Source organism: Aquarana catesbeiana, linkage group LG02 (genome assembly GCF_042186555.1).
Source record: "Aquarana catesbeiana isolate 2022-GZ linkage group LG02, ASM4218655v1, whole genome shotgun sequence".
Lineage (NCBI taxonomy): Eukaryota > Metazoa > Chordata > Amphibia > Anura > Ranidae > Aquarana > Aquarana catesbeiana.
Genome location: NC_133325.1, coordinates 364,086,234 through 364,104,480, shown reverse-complemented (window position 1 = coordinate 364,104,480; position 18,247 = coordinate 364,086,234). Strand labels below are relative to the sequence as shown.

Sequence of the window (18,247 nt, the reverse complement as noted above, 5' to 3'; positions counted from 1 at the left end):
AAAAAAAATAAAACACAAAGCTTTACAATCACTTTAAGACACATAAAGCTGTGGCTCGCCTCGGCCCCCACTCTCTCCTCATTGGCTCACTGGCTGTGATTGACAGCAGCTGGGCTCCCGCTGCTGTCTCAGCCAATGAGGAGGGAGAGCCCCCATATAGCCAAGGCTATCATGAACATCGTTGGATCGGAGGGGGCTCAGATAAGGATTAGGGGGCTGGGGGGACCGCTGCACAGAAGGTTTTTTTACCTTCATGCATGGAATACATGAAGGTAAAAAACCTTCAGCCTTTAGAATCACTTTAAACTGTGTTTTGAAAAAGAAGCTGGTTTAGGCTGCCAATATAAATCACAGGCTGTAGGCAGGAGAAGTGACCTGGCTGTATTGCTTAATTGCAGTAGAAAAATGTCAGGTCACCCACTTTGCTCTGTTGTCAGAGCTGTGATAATCTTGGCATTAGAGGTACAGAAACACAAATCCTTTGACAGGTAAACCAGTTCTTATGTGTGTATTTCAACCATGAACTAGCTGTTTGTCCAAAATTCAACTTTAACTACACAATGCAATATAAATTTTCCAACGGCAAATGTTTAATAGAAAATATGTTTACACCCTGTCATTTGTAGCCAAAAACTCTTGCTTGGCTAGAAGGACCCATTTTATCAGTTATCCAAATTACATAGGTCCTGTGGCTAATTTAATTCAGTTAGGTCTTTACCTTGTTTTAGTCAGCCACATCTGTGTGATTTACAAATTTTGATAGAGAATGTAAAATTTTTCCTAATTTCTCACAAATTCCAAACAGCCAATATCTTTACAATTTCCCTGATTTATTTCTGTACACCTGTTCTAGGAAAGGATTGTTAATTTCCTTTTGAGCGAAACAAAGCAGGTTAATGAGTTTTTCCAGTCGATTTTAATGCCTTGCACATGGATTATTTTTATGTATGATTCATGAGTTAAAAAAATGATAGAATGTTACAACATACTAACCAAGTTTCCCCTTGTTTTGAAAGGTGACTTTATTGCTTTTAAACGAAAGGCAGAAAGGACTGCAATTTCCTAGACGTGTTCATGTAAAACTGTGGGAATAGTTCCCAATTAAGTGGTTAACCATAAATACCACTATGGTCAATTCAAACTGAACATCACAATAAAGACATTCAGTGAGCTATATTCTTTCTATTATGCCTGCAATCTAAAGTGCATTGCTCTGCAACTTCCCCTGTTGCCAATGATTAATAGCCCATAAGCGGGAAGAGTCCACAAAGAAAAGTGCCAAGAGAAGCAGGTGCAGAAGGCTTTATATTATCATGACTGCCACAAGCTAATTCAGCAGTGTCAGCTTTAACTGTTATATTCTGATGATAAAATATGACAAGGGTTGAAATGGATGTTCTGTTCAGCCCTTGTAAAGAAAGCAAATCTCCCCAATGTCATAAGGAACACCAGGGACTACGATAAAGTTTTTTTACTTACTAAATAATAACACAAATAATCACATTTTTTTATTATACACTTTTAAATATCTGACAAACTGTAAACATTTCATATCAACTGATATATTTTTGTCTATCAGATCATCTGCATACATTGAAATTAGCATGTTCTCTTTTATGTGGACAATTTCAAGATCAAAATTTTGCTCTCAAATGAAGATTGAGAATCCAATGTTCAGCACAACCCTTCTCACATAATTTTCCTAATTGTCACCTATTTAAGTCAGCGTAATTGTTAGATTTGCTAGAGGTTGATAGCGTCATCTAAGTTGTGGTCCTGTTTATATATTTGAGAAAAAAACACAAATGGTAGCTCATTACAGTTTTTATTCTTGACTCCACAGGATTATTTCACCCTCTTTTTTGTGATAAATATATAGCAGTTAATTTTCTAAAATAGTAATTTTTACTCATTGGTAAAGTGAACACATGTTGCTTTAAGCAATGTTCCAGCCTCCCCCTCCAAAAATTAAAAGTCAGCAGCTACACATGCTGTAGCTGCTGATTTTTAATATTAGGACACTTACCTGTCCTGGAATCCAGTGGTGTTGGCACCGCAGCTGATGTTTCCATCGGTTGTCGGGTGCTGCTGCTGCCATTGGTGGTAAGGGGACCTTGCGGCTTCACTTCCGGGTCCCTACTGCGCATGCGTGAAGCTCGCTGTGCTTTCTTACAGGCACGGAAGCAAGAGAAGGAGGAGGGAGGAGGATAGGGTCCGGACTTGTGACGTACCTCGCCCCTGGCGAGATCCGAAAGAAGTGGGGATAGAGTACCTGTCAAAAACAGGTACCCACTCCCCCTTCCCCCCTGAAAGGTGCCAAATGTGGCACCGGAGGGGAGGAATAGACAGATAAGTGGAAGTTCCACTTTTGGGTGGAACTCTGCTTTAAAATGCTCAATCGTGTGAAGAACAGATAAAAGTAGGGAGTACATTTTCAAAATGGTAAATTTAATATCAAAATCTTTTATAACACATAAGGATGCTAAAAGGATAAAGCATATCTAAACCCAAAAAAATCTAAACCCACTTCTAAGGATTGGTAAACTGGGATACAGTGCCTTGAAAAATTTTCACATTTTGTCATATTACAATGGTGTTTCTCAATTCCAGTTCTCAAGGCGCACCAACAGGTCATGTTTTCAGGCTCACCATTATTTTACACAGGTGATTTGATCAGTTTCACTACCTAAGTAATTACCACCGTTTTATTTGAGGGAAATCCTGAAAACATAAACTGTTGGTGCACCTTGAAGACTGGAATTGAGAAAACAGTATTGTATTGGGATTTTATATGATAGACCAACACAAAGTGGCACATAATTGTGAAACGGAAGGAAAATGATAAATGGTTCTTAATTTTTTTTTACAAATGAATATCTGAAAGTGTGGCGTGTGTTTGTATTCAGCCCCATTTACTCTGATACCCCTACCTAAAATCTAGTGGAACCAATTGCCTTCAGAAGTCACCTTATTAGTAAATAGAGTCCACCTGTGTGTAATTTAATTTCAGTATAAATACAGCTGTTCTGTGAAGCCCTCAGGTTTGTTAGAGAACCTTAGTGAATAAACAACATCATGGAAACCAAGGAATACATCAGAAAGGTCAGGGATAAAGTTGTGGAGAAAAGCAGGGTTAGGTTATAAAGAAATATCCCAAGCTTTGAACAGCTCATGGAGCACTGTTCAAGCCATCATCCGAACATGGAAAGAGTATGGTACAACTGCAAACCTAACAAGACATGGCCATCCACCTAAACTGACAGGCCAGGCAAGGAGAGCATTAATCAGAGAACCAGCCAAAAGGCCCATGGTAACTCTGGAGGAGCTGCAAAGATCCACAGCTCAGGTGGGAGAATCTGTCCACGGGACAACTATTAGTCGTGCACTCCACAAATCTGGAAGAATGGCAAGAAGAAAGCCATTGTTGAAAGAAAGCCATAAGAAGTCCTGTTTGCAGTTTGTGAGAAGCCATGTGGGGGACATAGCAAACATGTGGAAGAAGGTGCTCTGGTCAGATGAGACCAAAATTTTACTTTTTAGTCTAGAGGCAAAACGCTATGTGTGGCGGAAAACCAACACTGCACATCACCCTGAACACACCATCCCCATCGTGAAACATGGTGGTGGCAGCATTATGTTGTGGGGATGCTTTTCTTCACCAGGGACAGGGAAGCTGGTCAAAGTTTATGGGAAGAGAGATGGAGCCAAATAGAAGGCAATCTTAAAAGAAAACCTGTTAGAGTCTGTGGAAAGACTTGAAAAGTGCTGTTCACAGATGTTCTCCATCCAATCTGACAGAGCTTGAGCTTTTTTGCAAAGAAGAATGGGCAAAAATTTCACTTACTAGATGTGCAAAGCTGGTATTGACATACCCAAAAAGTCCTGCAGCAAAAGGTGGTTCTGCAAAGTATTAACTCAGGGGGGCTGAATACAAATGCACGCCACACTTTTCAGATATTTAATTGTAAAAAATTTTGAAAACCATTTATCATTTTCCTTCCAATTCACAATTATGTGCCACTTTGTGATGTCTATCATATAAAATCCCAATAAAATACATTTACGTTTTTGGTTGTAACATGGCAAAATGTGCAAAAAAAAAAGAGGTATGAATACTTTTTCAAGGCACTGTATATAACATTTTGGGTTTTGGGCTTAGATTTACTTTACATAAGACCATTACATAGAGTGAATTATTACAACATTGTTTAGAGTTACAAAAGTAAAAACTGTTTAAATAATGAAATGATAGTTTTTACCTGTAGGAGAATGTATGTACTAGTTTGCTGTTCTGGTGCAGTCAAATTTTGAATGGAATAAGTCTCTTGAAGTGACTTATTAAGATCATCGACCTGCAGCAACAACAAGAAGAGGTGTCACTAAGTAAAACAGTTCAACTTGTAGAACATTAAGGGACTAGATAATCGTTTCATATTTATTTTTATTTTTAAAGCCTGATTTATACGAGTGTGCAGTTAAGTGAAGTAAAAATTCAATTGTGTATTCTAAAAATAAAAGACACAACTTCTCATCTATATATAGATGTTTAACTACTTCATCATTTTGGAGGTACTAAGAACACCCAGAGATTGAAAGGTGTAACACATGTTTGTGGCTGTAGTAGAAGCCATGTGCTTGTTTAATTTCTTCAGCCAGCTCCGGACTGTCATGTAAAAACATTCTGGGCAGCTGTGTAGCCACTGGCTCACTTTTACAGTGTTACAGCCAGGAATGCAGCTAATCAAGCATGATCTGTGTTTTAGTAGCTGCAGTGGAGGACAGGGGAGACACTGGGGGTCTAATAGACCCCTGATGTCTCAAAAAAAAGAACCTGTCACCTGCCCAATGCTATCACATGGGGGCTTGTTAACCCACTTGTGATAGCAATAAAAAAAAAATTAAATAAAAAAGTAGAAAAAAAATTATCATAAAATGTAATTATTGTTTTTTTTTTAAGTAACTCTGTCACCCTACTTACACCTGTAAAAGCAAATGCATGCACAGAGTGCGTGTGTGTATGTATACCGCAATTGTACCATTGTTATATATCATGAATGTTGAAGCGCAATAATTCTCGGGCCATTTTTTATGATTTACTCTAAAGTGATTAGCTGTAAAGGCATTTTAAGCATTGCCTATTGATAATATTGGGTACCATCATTTTTCACCAATTGTGCAGGTGCAGGTAGTTTTGAGGCTTTGACACATTTGGTATCTATTTACTCTATTTTCTCTTCCTTTTTTATTGTGTGCAAAAACTGGGGAATAAATTGCATTTGTGTGCAGCCAAATGTATTTTAGTTGTAGCGTCCTTGCCCTGGGCTGGCTAAATTTAGTGTATGGCTCTGCTGTATCCAGTTAAACTTCTATTAATTTTTTGGGTCTGTTCAGGTTTTCCCTAGGCCTGGTGGTTGATTGTTCCTGTCTGCTGCTTGAAGAATGTTCCAGCAATAGTATGGAAGGATCACAGGGTTATGATTAGTTATCTGACCTTAGCCAATTGCTGGTAGGCTAGGTGTGGCAAGAGAAAAGATAAACGTTTGTGATGATCTGATTAGTCTTTTTCTTACCCCTGGGGATTCTACTTTGGGAGGAGGCATGTGTGTGTGTTCCAGAGAGTTACTGCTACTAGGCCTCATCATGTGCTAAGGACTGAGGGTCTAAAAAACACTTGTCTGAAGTAAACTGGCAAGCTTGGCTGTAGGGGTGGGTGCCTTTTGCCTGAAGCTCCAAGTGTCAAAGTACTTCTTGAAGATGAGAAGCCAGAAGTTGTTGCTAACTGTGGCTGCTCTCATAGGATCTTAGATATTCTGACTGTCCCCTCTTTCTTTAGCTTTATTTTTGAGGCTGCTATTACAGGGCCTAATACTGGTGGGACAATTTTTTTTCAGGAAGCTGTCCTCCAAGATCTGTAAATGCCTTTGGTTATCATGCACCCTCAACTCTTCTCCCTGTATTTTCTCAAGATCTACAATAAAAGATAAAAAGACCCCTAGAATGAGCTTCATTTTGTTGGTGTGCTTCTAGTAATGAAAACTGGGCAGGCAGCCTCTAAACAGGCAAGGGAGACCTACAGTAGTTTCTTTCCAGTGGATCTCCGGGTTTTAGCACTACATATTTTTTCCTAAAATTACAGATTTGATAAACAATTACACAAATATTGAGCAACATAAAAAAAATTGCAACTACTAAATTTTGATGGTTCGAGGCCTCTGCTATCAGAGAAAATTTACTGTTCTGCGGATTTTAAGTAATTTTATAGCAAAAATGCAGATTTTAACAAAAATTAAAAAGATTTTGCAAAATTTAGCAAAAAATTAAAGAAGTTTTAGAGGGGAACAGGTTAAAGTGACTAACCTCACTTCACATATAGACCTTAGACTCTCAGTTAATGAGTACAAATAAGCACAGCTATTCAAAAACAGCAATATTTAATGATTTAGATTAGGGGTTAACTTCTATAAAGGTACACAACATAAATGCATTTGTTTATAGAACAACATGTTTATGTTCTGCATATGATTAGCAATGGGTAATAATAAATGTTGGTCTTTATACTTTAAGGGCATATCTAATAGATTTTGGTATTTAACACATACCTGTATCAATGGAGGGAGTTGTTCTAACACCTCTTCAATAACAGTACGCAAGTAGGCAAGCTGCTTTACAGTATTACAACTTTCAGTTGTGATCACTGGCACAGAACTTTGCATGGTGTCATATATTTTTGATATATTGTGCATAAATTCAGTGGCACTAAAATGAAAATCACAGTATGCAATCATTTCTCTACATTTCAAACATTTTAATGGTATAGACTCAAAATACCTTATTATTATTCAGCTACAAAAAATGTTAGTTATGTACAGTATATTGCCATTTTGAAGATTTGTGGAGATGTCTGCAGGAGATGAAACTTCAGATTAAATAAACCTTAGCTGTCCAACAGTAGGAGTGGTCTATCTTAAACCTTTTTACTCATTACCCCATCAGCTCCAACAAAATGTTATCATATACCCCAGTTTAACTAGACTTGATCTGAACTTGATCTGTGATGTTAAAAACATTTTATTACTCACCTAAGTGGCTTCCTCAGTTCTAATGAGGGTCAGGAATTTAACCCAACATTTACAGCCACACAGGTAACTCGGTCACCCTAACTATAGTGCCATGTAATGTGTGAAGAAAGAGGTATTATCAAGGTGCTAGAATCAAAATTTCATATGGTGAAAAAAGTAATTCCTTAAGTCTGATCACTTGAGTTTGGCAGCTCTCCACCAAAACAAGGAGTCCCTGGACAAGCCATGGTCACCAAGAATGAAAAATCTATGTGTAATTGAAGCAAAAGGAGTGCCAAACAAATGTATTGGGATTGCAGCTTTTTTAATAATTCAACCAGTGACAGTAAAGAACAAAAGATATTCAGCATGTTTTGGGGTCCAGAATATCAGGCTTGCATAGTTTTGCCACAGATACTGGCACCGTCACTGACTAATCGTTCCCCTGGTGAATGCTTGCTAAAGATTTGTCCACCAAGGAGCATTTTTAGTCCACTAAACACTCTAGTACATTGTTTTTAGGATTTTATACCCTTTGTTCTTTGCTGTCACTGGTTCGATTATTAAAAACAACTTTGTACTCCCAAGACATTTCTTTACCGCTCTCATTGATTTGACGTGAATGTAATGTGTAGGCAGATGCTGAATGTATATGAACATGAACAGATCCTCCAGTATACAATAATTGTGTGTCTACAAGCCTAAATATATCAAAATTGGCCCCAGTATATGTATGAGTGTGAGTTAGGGACCTTATATTGTTAGCTCCTTGAGGACTGATGTGAATGTACAATATATAAATGTAAAACGCTGCATAAATTAAGGGTGCTCTAAAAGTACCTATAATAAAAAAAAAAGAAGAAAGAAGTATCTCTCAATAAACATAGGCATTCTGTTCACCCAGGCATAAAAGTTTATGGCTATGGAGGAGCTACTGATGAGAACAGGGTTTTACCTCTGCCCCATCCTCATCTTGGGGAAAATAATAGCAATCTGTTAAATTATCTGAGCTGATAGCTCTTTCACCCTAGGCCAGGGGTCACCAAACTTTAAAAGAAAGGGCGAGTTTGCTGTCCTGCAGGCTTTAGGGGGGCTGAACTGTGACCAGTGTTAGTAGAAAATGTCCCGACATCAGTGGGAGTAAACACTGCCCCATCATTGCTTTTAACAGGAAGAATAATGCTCCATTGTTGGTTTTAGCCTATCTTGTCCATGTGGCCCTCTTTATGTATGCCACACCACTGGAACAGTTAGAGCAAGACTCAGTGAACATAGAAGGTTAATTGAGGATGGAGATAGTTGATCGCAGTGTCCCAAGACATCTTACCCTCAAGCACAACAAATTCACTAAAGGGCTCAAAGTTTGGATGATTGAATCTATTCCCAATAACTCCTCTTTTGCGGAGAGATACCATAAACTCTGTAGGAATGAAACCTTCTGAATTTTCATGATGAATACCCTAGCTCCAATGGGGCTCAAAGGGGAACTGGAGATTCACACCATATTATAATAAGTGCTTGTCATGAACCTTGGAATACTGGATTGTCATGAAGCTTGGAATACTGAAGTATTTCTCCTTTGATTCTATTACACAGTGGGGGGTCTTCTGCCCTGTCTTAAGGTTAACCCCCTCCAGACGGCTACATGGTATGTACTTTAATTACCCCCTGGGGCTTCTCTGTGTCATTACACATATCAGTCCTCCTATTCAAGCTATCGGACCAATCTCTGCTGACCCTGTTTCAAGTCCTCATTTGCATGGACAAGAGGACCTGAGTGAAGACTAGAGTGTACTTTACAATTGACCAATAGGAAAGTGGTTGTTGGGTTGTTGGACGGGGTGTTCAAACTGCTGTGTATAAAAGTGTGTTGTGTGCATCAATAAAAGTGAGATTCCTGTTTGAACTTACATACAGCCTGCCTGGTACTTGTTCTGAGCTATCACAACTGGATTTGAACGGCACATAGCTGTAGTTCAATTCCCGGAGCATCGGATGACCGAACCATCAGACGTAGCAATCTGATTCAATAGCCACAGAGGAGTGTTGGGAGAGTGGAACCAAGCGAGCAGGGGCTCGTTACATTGGTTGGCAGCGGTGGGATTTGCTCTCCAGCTACTGGGACACTCCAAACCACCACAGTGAATGACCAGCTATGCAGCCTGCAGGAGAGCCACGCTGAAAGACTTACTTGAGAGCCATAGAGGGACTGGTGGGATCGTGCTTCCTTGCTGTGACCACATCCAAACCATCACCTGGATCCAAGGTCCGGATAGCAGGAGAGGAGAGGTACAGATACATTGTCATGGAAGAGGAATTCAGAAGGAGGTTGCGAGAGATGCAGATACAGCACAGAGGACCAGTATCAGAGCAGGTCCTGCTGGAATTGTTTGATTCTATCCGCTGTGAACTCTGGAAGGAAGCGCTAGCCCGTGAGCAGCGACACCAGGAAAAAGTTCTCCCCTCCATCCATGTAAGGTACTGGTCGCAGTATGAAGTACGAATGCTGTTATTGGGAGAACAACCGAACCAGGAGTGGACATCTGAGTTAAGCAGGCTGATCCGGGAAGAAATGCGGTTGGACAAGAGCTACAGAGCCCTCCAGTGGTACGTAGCTCAAGTGTGCCCGTGGACAGCGGATGACAGCCCCATGGAAGGCTTTGACTACGATGGCTTGGGATTGTTGTACTGGAGGCTGTCCAGGGACCCTGACTTTGGGAGTGATGGAGAGTGGCGTTTGGAGGAAATAATGGAGCACAGAGAGAGAAGACTGAATGTCTCGGAAATGTACTGGGCACAGGAAGATTTGGAGTTTCTGGCCGTTCAGGAATGGGAGCTGGAGATCACCTACAGACAGCTGCTAGACTCTGCTCAGCAGCAGGGTGGGGCTCCCTTTGCCTGGGACTATCAGGAAATACCAGTTGACAACTCTGAAATCCTGGCTGAAGAGTCGACAATGTGGCAGAGTAACAGTATTCTTTGCCAACCTGCCCCTGCAGCTATGGACGCGGAGGTCTTATGGCGGATGGAGCAAGTGCTGACTGACCTTGATGAACCTGTTTCTGCATTGGATGATCTTGGATGGAGGAATGTGCCTGTCCAGCAGAATGCCAGAGAATCGGCAGTGGAAAATCTGGAGATCGCTATCCCCAAAGCTGAAGAGCTGACAACAGGGCAGAGCTCAGCTAACCTCTGCCCATCACTGATAGCAACTTCTGGGTTCCATGGACAGGAGAGGGTGAACCTTTATCCCCTGACACCAGTTGCAGAGACAGGGGATTTGATAGACTTTTCTGCTGAGGAAGAACAACCTGGTGAGCCTCCAGCAGAAGAAGAGCTGTTATTAGGGACAAACTTCACTGTGCTCTGCCCAGCACCAACAGCAGTATCTGTGGAGTCAGAAGGAACTTCCCCAGCTGAAGCGCTGGCCACTGGACAGAGGGTCCAAGACCTCTGCCCCACATCTGTGGCGGTTCCAGAGGCTCAGGGTGAAAAGGAGGTGGTCACTTCCCAGCAGCAGATCAGGATACAGGGGGAGAAGGGAGAGGAGGGGTTCGTGGGGCCTCCCCAACAGTTGGCCAGAGTGTAGGAAGCGGTCTTTCCTCCCCAGCAAAGATCCGTGCCCCTGGGAAACAGTACCACAGACATATCGTCCCAACAGCCAGATGAGGGAATGGAAAAGGAAGCAGCTGGCTCACCCCCCCAATGGCAGTTACACAGTTCGGGAGTGGAGGAAGCCAGCCTCCTGCCCCAACGGTTATCCAGAGCGGAGGATGTGGAGTCCCCAGCAGAAGTGCTGGCAACAGGGCAGAGTGCTACTGGCCTCTGCCCTCAACTAACAGAAGAGGGAGTTCCTGTGGTAGTGGATGGGACTTTGGTCTCCACTGACACAACCCCAGAAAATGGTGTGACACTGAGACAGGAGGATGTCAGCCATGCTTTGCAAGCACTGTGGGATTTTCACCTACTAAAAGTGGATGGGACTTCAGTCCCCACTTGTATACCCCAGGGATGCTGGGCAATCGGCCCAGATCCCCAACAGCATGATGGAGTGAGGCCAGGCACCCTGTCTTCTCTCCAGTGGCTGAAAGGACTCCAGGGAGAATGGCCAGTCCGGGCCTGTCCCCAGTGGTGGGCATGTTCTCTGAGAGAGGCAGAGGTTGGCTGGGTAAGTAATGCTCTGTTTGGAACAATTTGTTTGGGGTACTGTGTGGGTACAGGCATTAGGGGACTGGAACTATGGACTAACTTCAGAGTAAATCCGTCTGTGGTCTCCTCCTGTGTTAGTCATCTGCCGACAAGGAAGAAATGTGACAGACCTAGCCAGGACAGAGGCTTTTGGAGGGGACTGAATGCTAGCCTCTTGCCGACTGATCGCGGGCCCTGGCATTTGGGGGAACGGTGCTCTTTGTGAGCTGTATGCCTGAGGACCCTTGAGGTGGTGTTACTTTGGATTCAGGTCCCTATTCCCCCAAGAGACACAGACTCTGGGAACCCTGTATTTGCCATATTACATAGAGTGACCGATTCATACTGTTGGAACCTTAAGACTACTTCCAACATCCTCGCGTTGACCCGTTCGGGGTCCCACTGTGGCTGTTGGACTGTTTCCCAGGGGGGAGTATTGTCATGAACCTTGGAATACTGGATTGTCATGAAGCTTGGAATACTGAAGTATTTCTCCTTTGATTCTATTACACAGTAGGGGGTCTTCTTCCCTGTCTTAAGGCTAACCCCCTCCAGACGGCTACATGGTATGTACTCTAATTACCCCCTGGGGCTTCTCTGTGTCATTACAGTCCTCCTATTCAAGCTATCGGACCAATCTCTGCTGACCCTGTTTCAAGTCCTCATTTGCATGGTCAAGAGGACCTGAGTGAAGACTAGAGTGTACTTTACAATTGACCAATAGGAAAGTGGTTGTTGGGGGCGGGTTGTTCAAACTGATGTGTATAAAAGTGTGTTGTGTGCATCAATAAAAGTGAGATTCCTGTTTGAACTTACATACAGCCTGCCTGGTGTTTGTTCTGAGCTATCACAACTGGATTTGAACGGCACATAGCTGTAGTTCGATTCCCGGAGCATCGGATGACCGAACCATCAGACGTTTCAATCTGATTCAATAACCACAGAGGAGTGTCGGGAGAGTGGAACCGAGCGAGCAGGGGCTTGTTACAGTGCTAGGATCTATCCATCTGCACACACCATGTTTATCGAAGCCTGCTTGTTTTATGAAAAACAATTATTATTAATTTTCAGTTATGTGGTTTAAATATTTTATCTTCTTTATAATTATATTTACTTGCAACCGTTTGTATATTAGGAACTATCAATTCATATATTTTATTCAGTATTTACACATTACCTCCCATATATGGGTAGATTTTCGAGCTGAAAATGTATATTTATATGATTATATTTTTGAGATAACATCGCTCAAAAAGGCGTATCAGAAAACATTCAAGCTGTCTAGTTGAGAATTACTTTTTACCCCCAAAAAAACTAGAAAATGATGACACAACAAGTGTCATTACTACCTACTCTACACAACACAAGCAAATTTGACGTATCTTAAATAAATATTGGCATCTGCCTGTTATGTTATTGCTTGCTCCATTTGTGTCAGTGGCGCCAGTTGTCACCTACAGGAGGGCTTCCTCTGTGGGCGACAAGCTGGTATCAAGTGATTATAGGGCCTCAAGTGGTGACATGTGCAAAACTCTAGGCACTTTCCTCTTTCTATGACCCTTTCTGCCTACTGTCAATATATGGACATACGCAAAAATATTCAGTTACCCAATGGGTACACCTTTCATCCCAAACATTATGTAAATTGCAGGACCCCCGCCATGGTATATCTACCCTCCTGTGACTATGGATGTTACTGTGTCAGGAAAACTATAAACGAATTCTGGAAACGCATATATCAACATATATTATGTATACGCAAACGTAATTCTGATGTACCCATTGGTGGACACATGGCCTCAGTCCATGCTGCGTCTATCCCTAAGGTACATTTTCTGGCTCTGGATCGCCTACATCCTAGTCACAAAGGTGGCGACCTCAATAAGCAATTATTACAATGTGAACTTAGATGGATCTTCAACCTCAAGGCCACTCTGCCAACAGGCTTGAATGAAGCATTTAACTTCAAGCCCCTCCTTCCTGGTTTTGTATCAGGGGGATGTGAGATAAATCATTGAGAGCATTGAGAGTCCTGAACTTTATAAGAATTAATGTGTTGCGACATTGCTGTTTATCCCTATGCCATGACATCATGGGACCCCTGTGCCAAATATAATATCATGTACAGAACTCCTTAATTTTAGACTTGCTCTTTCCTGGTATTTTATATCTGTGGCTAGTTTCCCTTCTACCATATTACCTACATCCCCTTTCTCCCTTCCCTGCTTGTATTGTCGTATGTATTTTTTGTTTAATTAATTGTTGCTTTTTGTTTTTGAGGCTTTTGAATTACTATTTGCCCAATGTGACTGTCATGGTCCGCGGTTCCGCTAGGTGGCAATATGCGTGTCCCCTGTGGTGTCTTCTGCTTACACCACCCGGTGGGTAGGCTCCACCCGCCTGTGGCCGGTAAGAGCAATGGGGGTTTACATTTCCTAACGCTGCTGAGGAATTCTTTGCGCCAGTGACGCTCTGACACGTGACGTCATCCAGCTCGATTGGCGGGGTTATGCCGCATGCCTCTGTGTCAGAGAACCACCCTGTCCTTGTCTTGAGCCACCCTGGTAGCGGCGCCTTTGATGTCAGAGTTCCAGCATCTCCTCCCCATGGCTTATTGGCTCTGCCTGAGGAATACTCCCTATATAAGCAGACACACCTGACAGGCATGTCTGTGATTGAGCATCGCTGCCGTGGCATGTTTGTCTGCATTGGTGTGTTGAAAGGTAATGTACTTTATGATGGGGTGATAAGATACTTGATTCCCCTATCCAATTCCCATGTAACATTTATTTTGTTTGCTGACGATTAATTTTAGGAAGTATGTGTTAATATGCTCTTCCATATGCTTTTCTTGCTTTGGAGCGTGGGATACACGCTCACCCACCAGCTGCTCTGCGGACTGCTTCAGTCACCTTGGGAGTCCCCATTGATGTTATCTCCTGTTTTTGTTCTTTGTTTATTGTATTGTGGATCATCACATGAGTATCAGAATGATTACATATATAGATATACAAAATGTATACCCTAAATCCCTACTGACTGACCACAACTAGTCTCTGGCAGCACAGGGCATACTTGCCTCTTGTTGGGTTTGACAAATATGTATTGATGTACCACCATTCTTTTTAATTTTGTACTGTATGTTTTATATTACTTGCCTTGTTGGCTATGTCTATATATAAACAAGTTTTATGTTTTAAACTAATAAAAGTGGCATTATATAGTATTTTACTATAAAACTATCTATGACCCTTTCTGCCTAGAAAGTCCAAGGTGGCTGCTCCAATCCTGCACTATGGTGTAGGTGTCCAAACCTTCTGTATGACTTTGAGATCACATATGTTTTTATATTTACCCTGGGCATTCTGGTTCCCTCCCACACTCCAAAGACATGCTGGTTGGTTAATTGTCTCCTGTCTAAATTGGCTCTAGTATGTGTATGTAATGTATAAATGTGAGTTAGAGACCTTAGATTGCAAGCTCCTTGAGGGCAGGGACTGATGTGTATATATATATATATATATATATATATATATATATATATATATATATGTGTGTGTGTGTGTGTAAAGCACTGCATGAGGTAATAATTACTTATACTAAATAAAAATTTATTTATTTATTTATTTAAGGTACTTATATAGCGCCGTCAATTTACGCAACGCTTTACATATACATTGTACACTCACATTCATACATACTAGGGCCAATTTAGACAGGATCCAATTAACCTACCAGCATGTCTTTGGAGTGTGGGAGGAAACCCACGCAGGCACAGGGAGAACATGCAAACTCCAGGCAGGTAGTGTCGTGGTTGAGATTCGAACCAGCAACCCTTCTTACTGCTAGGCGAAAGTGCTATCCACTACACCACTGTGCCACCTATATATATATTTTCATTTATTTTATTACATTTTTGATATTGGTATTCTATAGCCTAGTTTTAATTTCATACCCATTGTATTAGCATTGTTGTTTCTTTTTTCATTAGTTTGTATTGATTATACACATGCTGGTTATTGTAGTCCTGCTGCATCAATAAGTTATAGCGCAGCATCTGTTTTTCTCGCAGTTTGCATTTTTTTTTTGCACCTGCCGGCCTTAAATCCAGTTCTGTTTCCCATTGGGCAAACCCAACAAAGGGGGCAGGGCCTGTGAAATGTGTAGTTTGCCACCCATATCCCGGTACCAGGTGCGGTTTTCGAGTTGTAGAAGGATGGCTGTATAGTCCTTACTTACAGGCTTACTGATCCAGTAGTCCTGTGTTCCATTTACAGTGCTTGTACCATCCCCGTCTGCGCTCAGAGCTGCACACCTTCTGTCCTGATGTGTGTATTATTGTTTACAATAAATGTGGATACACATTTAATCCTGCACCATGGAAACTTTGTTTCCCCTAGTGGTATTTTGACAAACACAATAGTAAATGGCAAAAGGACTGGTATAAACATAACAGGAGGCTCAAATGCCCATAAGTCAGGTGTGCTAGCCTAGTATTCACAGACATAGTATGTTTTTCTTTGTTCACTCATCACTTCTGGAAAGAGCAAATATCATTGTTAACCACCTCACTAAATATTTGCAAACCTTACTTTAACACGTACCCATTTGAACCAGGTCTCATCCAAATCCCAAATACAGAAATACTTCTATTTGGAGAAAGAGGTGTGAAACCAGAAAATCATGAACCATTTGTATGTTATAGCAGGAGTACTGTGAATTGGCAAATACCAAAAAAATCTATTTTAATAATTCTACTGTGGGCTCCTCAAACCCATTGTTAAACATGGTAACAAAAATTACAGCCCTTTGCTGGCACTTCAGGCAGTTTGCCAATACCTACTTTACGGTAATAAAACACATAGAAATTAAAGCATCTCATGTGGAACATTCATTCAACAGCCTCAAAAGCCAAATGAATGGTAATTGCTTAGAACACAATGTGGTGGCAATCAAATCAGATTGAATCATGCTTTTAAATATACATCTACATTCTGAAGAGCCAAGATAATTATGAATTATGCAAATAAACACAATGGTTCCATGGTAGGGCTGTTGTTTAGGTAGCAAAAGGGACATTTATGCAAAACTCAAAAGGCTCTTTTATTTTACAAGTGACTAAGGCAATAACTAAGAAGATTTTTTCCTCATACAGTATTAATTTCCATATATGAATATAAATATGTAATGCTCACAATTAGGGAAGAGCTGAACCTACCCAGATTCGGTTCGAGCAGGTTCACTACAGTTACAGTACCAAATTAAAACAACACTGACTTCAGTGAGATTTAAATATTAAAATTTTTTTTTTTTTTAATTCCATAATGTTTAAACTAAAAAATAAAAAATCCAAAATTGTGTTTAAAGAGAAATAAGGCCAAAGTTTCTTTGGGTCACAGGCGTGCCCTTACGTTTGCATTCCTGTGACCCAGAGTGGGCTTACAGCAGGTTATTGCCCACTGTCAGCTGATGCGACTGAGCCTATCTAGGTTCTGGAAGGATCCCGACAATAATATCAGGGTCCACCCAGCTGCCTGTTTGACAGCTGGTTCTGTCTTTCAACGCAAAGCTGAGAGTCAGAGTCAACTAAGCCCACCACACTCCCCGTAACGGACATTCATGGTCAGATGCAAAAATTACGGATTTTACTAACTCTTGTGAATTTACTAAAAGTTGGCAACTCTGCTCCCCAGATTGGCACTCCAGTGAGCAGAGTGGAGAGTGGTGACTGACAGTCACTGTTCTCTGCTCTAAGCAGACCGAGTATTGAGCAGTCAGTGTTCAATAGTCATGTAATCGTTCAGTTCTCCGCTTTAAAGCCAATGTGGGACAGCTGCAGAATCACACTGATGCTGCAGAATAGAAGTATGTGTGTTTATTTTTATGAAGTCCAAAGCTTCTCCTTTAAATAAGATGCTTGGGGAATGCCCTGACCCTGCCTGTAAAATGGCACTTCTGTGTAATCTATACAACCTTTTGCAGCAAAACTGACACTTACAAAGAAAAAATGTGTTGCTGGCACAATGACATCATATTCAGTTTGTAAACAGAGAAGCTGGGGATTCCATTCATTTTTACCAGATACTTATCCTACATGGGGATCTGATATAGATGTTAATGGGGAACCCCACAGAAAAAAATAAATTTCAAGCCCCCCCAATCCATACCCGGCCCTTCAGATCAGGTATTAATTTTAAGGAGGAACCAAGGAACTCATGCAAAACAAAAAATGGAGAGATGTTCCCCCTACATTTGACATCAGACCCTTTGGTTAAAGGGGTATTTCAGATCTTAATAAGCCCCCTCACCCACACACACTTACAACCACTGGGTTAGGGTTAAGGAGAAGAGGCTCTTGTCCTCATCAATATGGGGAAAACATGCTTTGCCAAGTGTTGAGGGCATGTGGCCTTGGCAAGCTACCCCCCCTCCAATGTGGAGAGCATGTAGCCTTGTATGGTTTGTGAGGTGAGGTACACGCTTATCGCCCCCACTTTCCTGGCCTGCCATGTGGCATGCTAGGTTAAGGATCTAAAGTCAATTTTGGGGGGAAACCTCCCGTTTTTTTCTATTTTTTTTGCATGAAATTAATCCTTAAATTCCATACCAGGTGTGAAGGGCCCGGTATGAATTATGAGGTAAGCCCCCATGCCATTTTCTTTTTTAAACTATCCTTGGATGCTTTTCTTACATGGCAGGGGATTCCCTGCCATAAAAGTACATGGGGCCAGTAACATCACTTATTGTTAAAGTGTATGTAACCCCAACATTTCTTATTCCTGATATGTGGTTTGTTTACCATGTACTTGTAGTAAAATGTATCCTGTTCTCTGTGCATTGCTTCCTTTGTGTGAAATACCTGACAGTCCTCCTGCTTTGCTGTTTCAAACAGACCACTCTAGGAATAGAAGCACATCCATCCCAGCGTGGTTAGTTTTCTTATTTGCATTCTACATGGGATCAAAGCCTGCCTGTAATCCAATGGTTAGACACACCCCCTT

The 18,247-nt window shown here is 41.4% G+C and overlaps 1 protein-coding gene across 1 annotated transcript in view; it reads right to left on the bottom strand.

The window, feature by feature from the left end:
• Positions 1-18,247, bottom strand: part of LOC141128042 (uncharacterized) — a 728,240-nt gene that overhangs the window by 72,103 nt on the left and 637,890 nt on the right. Inside the window, 2 exon segments of the mRNA XM_073615085.1 lie at positions 4,260-4,352; positions 6,600-6,756. Of these exon segments, the coding sequence (XP_073471186.1) occupies positions 4,260-4,352; positions 6,600-6,756 (250 nt within the window).